The sequence below is a fragment of the Nycticebus coucang genome, chromosome 7, assembly GCF_027406575.1.
Source record: "Nycticebus coucang isolate mNycCou1 chromosome 7, mNycCou1.pri, whole genome shotgun sequence".
In the NCBI taxonomy this organism is placed as follows: Eukaryota; Metazoa; Chordata; class Mammalia; order Primates; family Lorisidae; genus Nycticebus; species Nycticebus coucang.
Genome location: NC_069786.1, coordinates 54,995,844 through 55,008,955, shown reverse-complemented (window position 1 = coordinate 55,008,955; position 13,112 = coordinate 54,995,844). Strand labels below are relative to the sequence as shown.

Here is a 13,112-nt window from a genome sequence, read left to right as displayed (position 1 = left end):
TTACTGGGCAGTGCTGTCTAGATGAGGACCAGTGAGAGTGGAAGAATGAGGCAGGACAGACAGAGCAAGAAGCTGAACTCTATCCCAAGTCCCAACAAATGTCTCAGTTGATCCCTTGAGGAATCTCTGAAGTTGGGAAAGCCCCTCAAAGATGTCTTGAATTGAGGCAATGGCCAGTCTTTGGATATCTGCCGCCCCACAAACATGAACCTTGAATGAGATGACTCGCTGTAGCTGGGGGCAATTTCCAGAGAAGAACTCAGCAGCCAACTACCAATAGTCCCAGTAGCTGAGGGAAGGGGTCTTCAGTCTTGAAAGGGCTGGGGGATGCTATGATGGGAAGCACATCATAGCATCGACTACGGTTGATCAAAAAGAACAATACGTATTTCATAATTTACAGCAAAGTTCTGCCTCAATCACAGATACAAGTAAACTTGAAATTATGAAAAGGTAAAATTCTAGCAAGAAAACAAACCACATGAAATGCCAACTACTAGAATTACGGAAACTTTTGATGGTAAGAGAGAAAAAACAAACCCAAAGAAAAGGCCTCTAAATAGTGATGAAAATTATTTCTGGGAATGCTCATTCTTTTTTTTTTTTTTTTTTTTCAAGTTTCAAAAAATAGACAACTAATATTTGTAAATAAAAATAGAAGGTAATTTCAAAAAACAGATCTTGCCAAATATTATAGACAATAGAAAAAGAAGAAATCCTTCGAATTCATTCTACTACTTCTGGATAAAGTATTCTTTTTTTTCCTCCAGGTTTTATTTTACTATTTGATGGTTTTTGTCTTAAAAGATGTTAACAAGTTGCCTTTTAATTTTATTTCCAGGTGCTATTACATGGTATTTCAGACCCAAAAGCAGATGGACAGAAAGTAACTGAAAAAGCCCAGGAAAAAAGAATACACCAGCCATTACCTCTTGTGTCTGAATCCCAGACTCTCTCATCATTCCAATCCCAGCAGAAGCAGCCTCAGGTTTTGTCACAGCAGCTTCCGTTTATTTTCCAAAGCTCTCAGGCAAAGGAGGAATCTGTGAACAAACACACCAGTGTAATACAGTCTACGGGATTGGTGTCCAATGTGAAACCTTTATCTTTGGTAAATCAAGCCAAAAAGGAAACTTATATGAAACTCATAGTTCCTCCTCCTGATGTACTTAAAGCAGGGAATAAAAATACCTCTGAAGAATCTAGTCTTTTGACCAGTGAATTACGATCTAAACGGGTGAGTTAAAAATTATCTGTATAATCATTTTGTTATTAGATATAAATGGATCGTCTATATTGTCTCATAACACACAAGCTTAATTTAAATTTTACTCTTATTTTTAATCTTTCTTTGTCTCCAGGAATAGAATATGTACATCAGAAAATGAAATTTCTCTGATTTTTATATTCATATATACATCTCGTTAGTATATTTTTGGCGATGCAATCGTGTCATTCCCCCAACTTGTCCCTTTGCACCTGCCCCAAAGTCTAATGATTTAGTGGTAAGGGGATGAATATGTTTGAATTACAAATATCTACATGTTCTCTTTTATTTTTATTTATTTATTTTTTTGAGACATAGTCTTTCTATGTCGCCCTGGGTAGAGTACCGTGGTGTCACAGCTCATAGCAACCTCAAACTCTTGGGCTTAAGCAATTCTCTTGCCTCAACCTCCCAAGTAGCTAGGACTACAGGCGCCCACCACAACACCCAGCTATTTTTTTTTTCACAGCTGTCATTGTTGTTTAGCTGGCCTGGATCAGATTCAAACCTACCAGCCTCGGTTTATGTGGCTGACGCCATAACCACTGTGCTACAGGCACCTACATGTTCTTTTTTAAAAGAATTGAACTCTTGAATAATTTATCATTGTTAATTCTAGAATTTATAAGTTTTAAGTATAAAAATCTTTTATAAAGAATCATTTTCTGGGGTGGCGCCTGTGGCTCAGTGAGTAGGGCGCCGGCCCCATACACCAAGGGTGGCAGGTTCAAACCCAGCCCCGGCTGAACTGCAACCCAAAAATAGCCGGGCGTTGTGGCAGGCGCCTGTAGTCCCAGCTGCTCTGGAGGCTGAGGCAGGAGAATTGTGGAAGCCCAAGAGCTGGAGGTTGCTGTGAGTCCTGTGATGTCATGGCACTCTACTGAGGGCGGTAAAGTAAGACTCTGTCTCTCCAAAAAAAAAAAAAAAAGAATCATTTTCTGGTCAGGCACATTGGCTCACTCCTATAATCCAAACACAGTGGGAGGTCAAAGTAGGAGAATGGCTTGATCCTTCAAGTTTGAGACCAGCCTGGTTAAGAATAAAACACCATATCTACAAAAAAAAATAAATAAATAAATAAAGGAAAGAAATATCAGCTGGGCTTGGTGGCACATGCCTATAGTCCCAGCTACTTGAGAAGCTGAGGCAGGAGAATCCTTTGAGCCCAAGGTTTAAGGTTGAGACTATGATGATGCCACTGCACTCTAGCCCAGGTAACAGAGTGAGACCTTGTCTCAAAAAAAAATTTTTTTTGTAGCTGTTTTTAATGAATTTTATGAAATGTAACTTTTTTTTTTTTTTTTTTTTGAGACAGAGTCTCACTCTCGCCTAGGTAGAGTGCTATGGTGTCACAGCTCACAGCAACTTCAAACTCTTGGGTTTAAGCAATACTGTTGCCTCAGCCTCCCAAGTAGCTGGGACTACAGGCACCCACCACAATGCCTGGCTATTTTGTTGTTCTTGTTGTTGTCATTGTTATTTGGCAGGCTGGGCCAGGTTTGAACCTACCAGCTCCCGTGTATGTGGCTGGAACCCTAGCCACTGAGCTACAGGTGTCGAGCCAAAATGTAACTTTTACATACAAAAATTTCAGAACCATTCTTCAGAGAATTTTTTCGTCTTAGTTTTTCTTGCTTTTGATTTTGTATTACTACATAGTCTATATTCATATGTCCAGTAGAATTCTAATAATTAAATGACCATTGCTTTTTATTCTACAATAATTTTATAGTACAAAAATATTATGATTAGAAAAAAAGAAAAAATATATTATGATTAGGCACAATATTTTGTCTTTAGGTTATAAACAGTATTATTAGGCATACTAATTATTTGATAACATTTGTAGAACACTTAATATTTGCCAGACATTGTTTTCATTGCTGAACATGCATTTACTCATTAGATAATAACATCTATGAGTGCAATTAATAGTATCCCCTGTTTACAGGTGATAAAATAGAGATTTGTAGAAATTACATAACTTATCCAAGATCACAGTGCTGGTTACTAATGGAGCTGGAATTCAATCCTAAACAGTGTTCTGGCATCTTTATTATTAAAAATTACGATATTCTGCCTTTCTTTTTGAAAAAGGTCTTAATATCCTTGTCCCTTGACTCTTACTATGAAGAATTTAAGAACAGGGTCAAAGAAAAAGAAATGCAATTTGAACAAATAAACCTTTTTTGAGACTCCAAATGTGTGCTTCTCAAGCCTAACTGTAGTTTTAAAATCACCTGAAAAACTTTAAGCACAATACCCTTTAGAACCATTAAATCAGAATATCTTGTGTTGGAGTTTTTTAAACTTCCAGGTGATTCAAATGTATGTGGTCAGATTTGAGAAGCACTGATCAGAGTAGGATAATCAATGGTATCATGTCAGGCATATGACTTGCAATGCACTGCTCAAACACAAGCTCGTATTATCAGCATCACATTATTGACTTCTCACAAGTAAAATAAGCAAATTAAAAATCCCATTACTGGGCGGCGCCTGTGGCTCAGTCGGTAAGGCGCCAGCCCCATATACCGAGGGTGGCGGGTTCAAACCGGGCCCCGGCCAAACTGCAACCAAAAAAAAATAGCCAGGCGTTGTGGCGGGAGCCTGTAGTCCCAGCTACTCGGGAGGCTGAGGCAAGAGAATCGCTTAGGCCCAGGAGTTGGAGGTTGCTGTGAGCTGTGTGAGGCCACGGCACTCTACTGAAGGACATAAAGTGAGACTCTGTCTCTACAAAAAAAAAAAAATCCCATTACTTAGGTTGTTTTAGTTTTTCTTAATATATTATCATATTTTATGATAAATGAGTTTATAGAGATTCATCAAGAGTTATTTGTATTCTAAAAGATTTCTTAATTTTTTTGAAACATTTTTAAAACATTTCTCTAAATAAGAATTTTATGACTGCTTATTAGAGACTTGTTTAATGTGGCCAAGCTATGTTTTTTATACATATGATCTCATTTAATCCTTACAAAATCTTGTGAGGCAAAGAAACTAAGAGGTTAAGTCACTTGCCAACATCATATAACAGGTTAAGAGCAGAGGGGTTTAACCCAAGCACTCTGATTTGAAAACATGATTATGATGAAAAATTCTGGTGTTCTTGCTAATTGAACATCATCCAGAAATTATAATACAAGTTATCTGAAATCACAGTAGTAATTAATGGAAAATATTTTATGTGAATGGACATTTACTTTATATTCAACTCTACATGATGTTACCTACTCTGTCAGTATCTACTATTGAATAATGTGTATTTTGTAAACACTTCTGTACAACAGCTTTCTATATGACAGTCTAACATACAGAATTTTGCTTTATTTCTCATGCTAATCTCATAGATTTCATGCTACCAGCTGTGTATATGTCTGCATCCCTTTTTAGTTTATGATTTTCTTGAATGTTATTTAATCATCAAATCCTTTAGTATCCTTATATTATTTAAATCAATGTACATTTATTGGCTATGTGAGCCAGGGATAGAATTTGGTAGATCTTCTTATGTCAGTTTTCTCCTGTAAAGTTTTTTTTTTTTTTGGTTTTTGGCCGGGGCTAGGTTTGAACCTGCCACCTCTGGCATATGGGACCGGCGCCCTACTCCTTGAGCCACAGGCACCGCCCTTCCTGTAAAGTTTTCTCTGGAGGAATTTTATTTTCTGTTCACTGCAGAGGTAGAAGGTAGGATAATAAAAGCTTATAGGTAGGACAGACCTTTTCAACCTATCTCTTCCCGTATTACTTTTAGTCAAAATGGATATCTTAAAGGAGCAAGACATTTGCAGTTCTTTTATTTATTTATTTATATTGTTAAATCACAGCTGTGTACATTAATGTGATCATGGGGCACCATACACCGGTTTTATAAACAGTTTGACACATTTTCATCACACTGGTTAACATAGCCTTCCTGGCATTTTCTTAGTTATTGTGTTAAGACATTTACATTCCACATTTACTAAGTTTCACATTATACCCCTGTAAGATGCACCACAGGTGTAATCCCACCAATCACTCTCCCTCTGCCCATCCTCCCGCCTCCCTCTCCTCCCTCTCCCCTTTCCCCGTATTCTTAGGTTATAACTGGGTTATAGCTTTCATATGAAAGCCATAAATTAGTTTCATAATAGGGCTGAGTACATTGGATACTTTTTCTTCCATTCTTGAGATACTTTACTAAGAAGAATATGTTCCAGCTCCATCCATGTAAACACGAAAGAGGTAAAGTCTCCATCTTTCTTTAAGGCTGCGTAATATTCCATGGTGAACATATACCACAATCTATTAATCCATTCGTGGATCCATGGGCACTTGGGCTTTTTCCATTACTTAGCAATTATGAATTGGGCTGCAATAAACATTCTGGTACAAATATCATGTGTTATAATGTGATTTTTGGTCTTCTGGGTATATACCTAGTAGAGGAGTTATAGGATTGAATGGCAGATCTATTTTTAGATCTCTGAGTGTTCTCCAAACATCTTTCCAAAAGGAATGTATTCATTTGCATTCCCACCAGCAGTGTAGAAGTGTTCCCTTTTCTCCACATCCATGCCAACATCTCTGGTCTTGGGATTTTGTGATATGGGCTAATCTTACTGGAGTTAGATGATATCTCAAAGTAGTTTTGATTTGCATTTCTCTGATGACTAAGGATGATGAGCATTTTTTCATATGTCTGTAGGCCATGCGCCTGTCTTCTTCAGAGAAGTTTCTCTTCAAGTCCCTTGCCCAGCCAGCGATGGGATCACTTGTTCTTTTCTTGCTTATACGTTTGAGTTCTCTGTGGATTCTGGTTATTAAACCTTTGTTGGAGACATAACCTGCAAATATCTTCTCCAATTCTGAGGGTTGTCTGCTTGCTTTACTTACTGTGTTCTTGGCTGTGCAGAAGCTTTTAAGTTTGATCAGGTCCCAGTAGTGTATTTTTGAAGCTGCTTCAATTGCCCTGGGGGTCCTCCTCATAAAATACTCGCCCAGACCAATTTCTTCAAGAGTTTTCCCTGCACTTTCTTCTAGTATTTTTATAGTTTCATGTCTTAAGTTCAAATCTTTAATCCAGTGAGAGTCTATCTTAGTTAATGGTGAAAGGTGTGGGTCCAGTTTCAGTCTTCTACAGGTTGCCAGCCAGTTCATGCAGCACCATTTGTTAAATAGGGAATCTTTTCCCCACTGAATGTTTTTAATTGGCTTTTCAAAGATCAAATAACGGTAAGTGTCTGGATTCATCTCTTGGTTCTCACTTCCCTTCCAGACATCTACCTCTCTGTTTTTGTGCCAGTACCATGCTGCTTTGATCACTATCGATTTATAGTACAGTCTCAGATCTGGTAGTGTGATTCCTCCTGCTTTGTTTTTATTGCTGAGTAACGTTTTGGCTATTCGAGGTTTTTTCTGATTCCATATAAAACAAAGTATTATTTTTTCAAGATCTTTAAAGTATGACAGTGGAGCTTTAATAGGGATTGCATTAAAATTGTATATTGCTTTGGGTAATATGGACATTTTAACAATGTTGATTCTTCCCAGCCATGAGCATGGTATGTTTTTCCATTTGTTAACATTTTCAGCTATTTCTTTTCTTAGAGTTTCATAGTTCTCTTTGTAGAGATCTTTCACGTCCTTTGTTAGATAAACTATCAAATATTTCATCTTCTTTAGCACTACTGTGAATGGAATAGAGTCCTTGACTGTTTTTTCAAGCTCGACTATTGTTGCTATATATAAAGGCTACTGATTTATGGGTGTTGATTTTGTAACCTGAGACGCTGCTGTATTCCTTGATCACTTCTAAGAGTTTTGTAGTAGAATCCCTGGTGTTTTCCAGATATACAATCATACCATGTGCGAAGAGTGAAAGTTTGATCTCTTCTGACCCTATATGGATACCCTTGGTTGCCTTTTGTTCCTTCGCTAAAACTTCCATTACAATGTTAAAGAGCAGTGGAGACAGTGGGCAACCTTGCCTCGTTCCTGATCTGAGTGGAAATGATTTCAATTTAACTCCATTCAATATGATATTGGCTGTGGGTTTGCTGTAGATGGCCTCTATCAGTTTAAAAAATGTCCCTTCTATACCAATTGTCTTAAGCGTTCTAATCATGAAGGGATTCTGGATATTATAAAAAGCTTTTTCTGCATCAATTGAGAGAATCATATGGTCTTTGTTTTTAATTTGTTTATGTGCTGAATTATATTTATAGATTTACGTATATTGAACCACCCTTGAGACCCTGGGATAAAACCAACTTGTCATGATGTATAATTTGTTTGATGTGTTGCTGGATTCTGTTAGGATCTAGTTGAATATTTTTGCATCTATATTCGTTAGTGATATTGGTCTATAATTTTCTTTTCTTGCTGGGTCTTTTCCTGGTTAGGGGATCAGGGTGATGTTTGTTTCATAGAATGTGTTAGGTAGTATTCCTTCTTTTTCTATGTTTTGGAATAGGTTGAGTAATATAGGTACTAGTTCCTCTTTAAAGGTTTGGTAGAATTCTGATGGTGAAGCCATCTTTCTCAGGCTTTTCTTTTTAGGGAGATCTTGTATGGTCGAAGCTATTTCAGAACTTGATATAGGCCTGTTCCAACATTTCCACTTGATTATGGCTAAGTCTTGGAAGGCAACATGCTTCCAAGTCATGGAATTGGTCAATTTCCTTCAGATTTTCATATTTCTGAGAATAAAGTTTCTTACAATATTCATGAAGGATTTTTTTGAATTTCTGAGGAGTCTGTTGTTATTTTGTCTTTGTCATTTCTGATTAGGTTAGCCAAAGGTTTATCTATTTTAGTGACCTTTTCAAAAAACCAACTTTTTGATTTATTGATCTGTTGTATAATCCTTTTGTTTTCAATTTCATTTAATTCTGCTCTAATTGTGGTTATTTCTTTTCTTGTATTTGGTTTGGGGTTGAAATGTTCTTCCTTTTCCAGTTGCTTGAGATGTCCCATTAAGTTGTTAACTTCCTCTCTTTCCGTTCTCTTGAGGAAGGCTTACAGTGCTATAAATTTCCCTCTTAGGACTGCTTTTGTGGTATCCCAGAGGTTCTGATAATTCATGTATTCATTGTCGTTCTGTTCGAAAAATTTGGTAATTTCCTTCTTAACCTCATCTGTGACCCAGCTATCATTCAGCATAAGGTTATTTAACTTCCATGTTTTTGTATGAGTATGCAGATTCCTGTTGTTACTGAGTTCAGATTTTATTCCATGGTGGTCCGAAAAGATGCAAGGAATAATTTCTATTCCTTGAAATTTACTGAAGTTAGACTTGTGACCTAAGATGTGGTCGATTTTGGAGTATGTTCCGTGGGCTGATGAGATGTATGTGTATTCAGTTTTGTTGGGATGAAATGTTCTGTAGATGTCTGTTAAATCCTTATGTTGGATGACTAGGTTTAAGTCTAAAATTTCTTTGCTCAGCTTCTTGTTGGAGGATCTATCCAACACTGCCAAAGGAGTGTTAAAATAAAAATATGGAGCGCTTCACGAATTTGCATGTCATCCTTGCGCAGGGACCATGCTAATCTTCTCTGTATTGTTCCAATTTTAGTGTATGTGCTGCCGAAGCAAGCACATTTGCAGTTCTTAATTTTCTTCTTTTCTCCTTTCTACAAATCATCCCTGATATCTATACATGAGTAATTGATACTAGCTAGTCTTGGGATAAAATATGGTAATCTTTTGCTATTCTTAAAAATCTATGGATGTCAATATATGGGAAGAGATTCTTAAATTATAGTAAGGAAGAGTTACAGAAAATAAAAAGCTAAGGGGAAGACTTCTGTTTTCATGACCCTTTTGGCCCTATGTATTATATTTATTTATTTATTTATTTATTTATTTATTTATTTTTTGAGAGACAAGAGTCTTACTGTGTTGTCCTCAGTAGAGTGCTGTGGTTTCACAGCTCACATTAACCTCAAACTCCTGGGCTTAAGCGATTCTTTTGCCTCAGTCTCCCAAGTAGCTGGGACTACAGGCACCCGCCACAATGCCTGGCTATTTTTTTTGCGGTTGTACCAGCCGCCAGTCTCCATATATGTGGCTGGCACCATAACCACTGTGCTACAGGCACCAAATGAGCCCTATGTATTTAGAAGGAAAATTTACTACTCATAAGAAAATATTACAGAATGATTACATGACGTTATTGTGTTCTAAAAAATGAAAATACAGGCGGCACCTGTATTTCAGTGTGTAGGGTGCCAGCCACATACACCAAGGCTGGTGGTTTTGAACCCAGCCTAGGCCAGCTAAAACAACAATGACAACTACAATGAAAAAATAGCCAGGCATTATGGCAGGTACCTATAGTCCCACCTACTTGGGAGGCTGAGGCAAGAGAACTGCTTAACCCCAAGAGTTTGAGGTTGCTGTAAGCTGTGATGCCATGGCATGCTATCAAGGGTGACATAGGGAGACTTTGTCTCAAAAAAGAAAATACACTTTTTTGTGAAGAGAATTTAAATCTTGTATATATTAATTATTTTATGTAAGAATTTTGCTATAAAATTCCTTTTAAAAGGTAGAATCCTACTTTTTAGTGTAATTTTCCATAATTTATTCACTGAATAAATACTAATTAAGCATTTTCTCTTCGTGAGGTATTGCCTCCAGTAAAAATTTTTTGTGACAGTCGTATTTACAAAGAATTTTCTTACTAAATTACTTTTATAAACTAAAACAGGAAAGGTATTAAATGAGATTAAAATTATATATAAATTGCTTACTGCTTGTTAATGCTGCTGCTTTAAAATATTTATTAAGTCATTTTATATGGCATTTCATTTACATTTATACTTGTAAAATCTCCACAACAAATCTTTGATGATTTGAGTGTTAGTGGCCCAGGTCGGACCCTGGCAACACTGCAGATTTTGATTTCAAATCCACACTTTCAGTGTAAAATGTTACCTTAGGTTAGGAAATTCAGTTCCACTTCTGTTAACTTAGAATATTTTAATAATTTCATTTTAATGTTTTATATATTATTTTAATTGAACTAATTTAATAAAATTCATGATTTTATTGTTCTCAAGGACATTATACTAACTAAATATTTATTATTATTTATAAATGTAAATTTTATGCATTCATGTTTTATAAATTAATTTTACTCAAGATAATTGTGGTTTTTCTAAATTGTTTACTCTTTCAAATGTTAATATGCTACAGGTACTCTAAAGTAGGTCCTGTAGAATAAGCCACCATTCCATCAGCTTAATATCTTAAATCATTGCTTTAAAGAAGTTCTTGTTGGGTGGCGCCTGTGGCTCAAAGAAGTACGGTGCTGGCCCCCATATGCTAGAGGTGGTAGGTTCAAACCCAGCCCCGGCCAAAAACTGCAAAAGAAAAAAAAGAAGAAGTTCTTGTTTAAGAAGTCATTATTCAGCAATCTAAATTCTTTTCTGAGCACATACCAAGTACAAGGATCTAAGCAATGTTTGGGGACGATCATAGTGGTGAATAAATGACAGTGTCCCTACCCTAAAGAATTTATCAAAGATGTACACTAATTTCCTTGGAGGTTTAAGACATATTAATGGGCATAGAATATAGATAGTCCCCAGTTTAGGATGGTTCAACTTAGGATGCTTCACAGTGGTGCCAAAGTGGTACAATAGGAGGAGGAGGAAGTATTTGCTAGAAAGTGGTGTAATAGTCTCTTGCTATGCTGGATGAAGGCAGTGAGCCACAGATCACAATTAACCAGCCATCACAAAGATAACCAACCAGTACTCTGCGGTGTGGTGTGTTGCCAGATGATTTAGCTCAACTATAAGCTAATTTAAGTGTTCTGAGCACTTTTAGGGTAGGCTAGGTGAAGGTATGATGGCTGGTAGATTAAGCATATTGAATACATTTCTGACTGATGAGATTATCAATTTATAATTGGTTTGTGAAGAAGTAACCTCATCACAAGTAGATGGGCTTCTGTATTAGGAGGTAAAGGAGCTCCAAGGATAGAGGCAAAGAGTGCTTCTGGCTAGGACAAACATAGAAAGCTTCTTGGGTTAAGTCTTGAAGAATGAACAGTATTTCATCAGCTTGAAATTTATAAAGAAGAGGCTATTTCAGGCAAGGAAAATGATTATAGCAAAATGTGAAGGTGGCAAAAATAGGACATTCACAGGCTATGGCAAATAATCTAGTTTGACTGGAAAAATACGTTTATACCTAATTGTAATGTAATTTGAATACCAAACTATCTAGACTTTGTAAAGTTGATAGTGCTCCAAGGAGCTTATATAATATTAATAAAATAAAGCTCAATCTAAGAAAAAACTGCCATTGGGGTATAGCATATATTGGGAGTTGGGTAGGAAGAAATTATGGTGTGGCTTAAATTTGAGTGATATTTCATTGAAAAAATCCAAAGATACGGTAGTATAGCTGACTTATAAAAAAGATTTTTAAGGTTTTGGGTTTGGATTATCATAAGAATGGGAAAAATACAATGAGAGGGAGACAGGAATATATTTTGAGGGGTAAAAACTAATTAAATTTGAAATACATTAGGTATGGCCAAGGTTTAGCAACCACCTAGTCATTATTGCTACTCTTTTTACAACACTTGAATATTATGATTTAAATTTGTATATGGTATTTGTATTTGTAGTTTGTTTTCAGATGTTGAAAGCAAATAAAAGCAGTTGTTGTGTCTATGGTACATTTTATTTTGTTTTTAAACTTATGTTTCAACAGGAACAATATAAACAGGCATTCCCATCACAGTTAAAGAAACAGGAGTCATCTAAGAGCCTGAAGAAGGTTATTGCAGCTTTGTCAAATCCAAAAGCAACCTCTACTTCACCAGCACATCCAAAACAAACAGTAGAAAACAACCACCCTAATCCATTCTTGACAAATGCACTTTTAGGTAATCACCAACCAAATGGAGTTATTCAAAGTGTCATTCAAGAAGCTCCTCTAGCACTTACGACCAAAACTAAAATGCAGAGTAAGATTAATGAAAACATTACTACAGCAAGTAGCATCCCTTTTTCCTCACCTGTAAATTTGAGTACAAGTGGGAGAAGAACCCCTGGCAATCAGACACCTGTAATACCCTCTGCCTCTCCCATTCTGCATAGTCAAGGGAAGGAAAAAGTAGTTAGCAATAATGTAAATCCAGTAAAAACACAGCATCACTCCCATCCTGCACAATCTTTAGTGGAGCAGTTTAGAGGAACAGATTCAGACATTCCCAGTAGTAAAGATTCTGAAGATTCAAATGAGGATGAAGAGGAAGATGATGAAGAAGATGAGGAAGACGATGAAGATGATGAATCTGATGACAGCCAATCAGGTTATTTTCTATTTTAAAGTATTTCTCTAAATGTTGTGTGAACCAAAACATTTTAAAGAACTTCTTAATTCACAAATTTATAATCATTTTCATTCACTGTACTTTACACAGCTTTGTGCGTATCTACAATGAACTCATAAAATACAGAAGTAACTGATTGTGGGAAATCCTAAGTCAAATTGTCCATTTGACATTAAACAAATAATAACTTTAGAGTGAATATAAATGATGCATAAATTAAGACAAATTTCATCAACTTGCTTAATTTTCATTTCATTCAGGGCCGTTTATTTGTCCTCTTTTTTCCCCATCTCTCCTGCTACTTGTTAAACTGCATCACCTTTGAACCTGTGAACAAAGGTAAAATTGTAGACACAGTCATTCAGAAAGTACTGAAAACCTAAATCCCTACAAATGTCCATCAGTAACACAGAATCTATTAAATAACACATGGAGTATTTTCTAATTTAATTTTGATTCATTTTCTAGGCTTTAATTTGGGGAATGGGTATTTCTTTGCCTTTT

The 13,112-nt window shown here is 36.2% G+C and overlaps 1 protein-coding gene and 1 non-coding gene across 20 annotated transcripts in view; one reads left to right on the top strand and one right to left on the bottom strand.

The window, feature by feature from the left end:
• The window catches only part of BAZ2B (bromodomain adjacent to zinc finger domain 2B), a 303,102-nt gene that overhangs the window by 169,249 nt on the left and 120,741 nt on the right, over nt 1–13,112 (top strand). For all 19 annotated transcript variants that reach the window (XM_053596953.1, XM_053596957.1, XM_053596946.1 and 16 more), the window contains 2 exons: nt 842–1,237; nt 11,984–12,587. In XM_053596953.1, the coding sequence (XP_053452928.1) occupies nt 842–1,237; nt 11,984–12,587 (1,000 nt within the window). The remainder of the gene's footprint in view (nt 1–841; nt 1,238–11,983; nt 12,588–13,112) is intronic.
• LOC128590940 (U6 spliceosomal RNA) lies at nt 8,746–8,852 on the bottom strand. Its single transcript, XR_008381400.1, has one exon. It is a non-coding gene; the product is annotated as a U6 spliceosomal RNA (small nuclear RNA).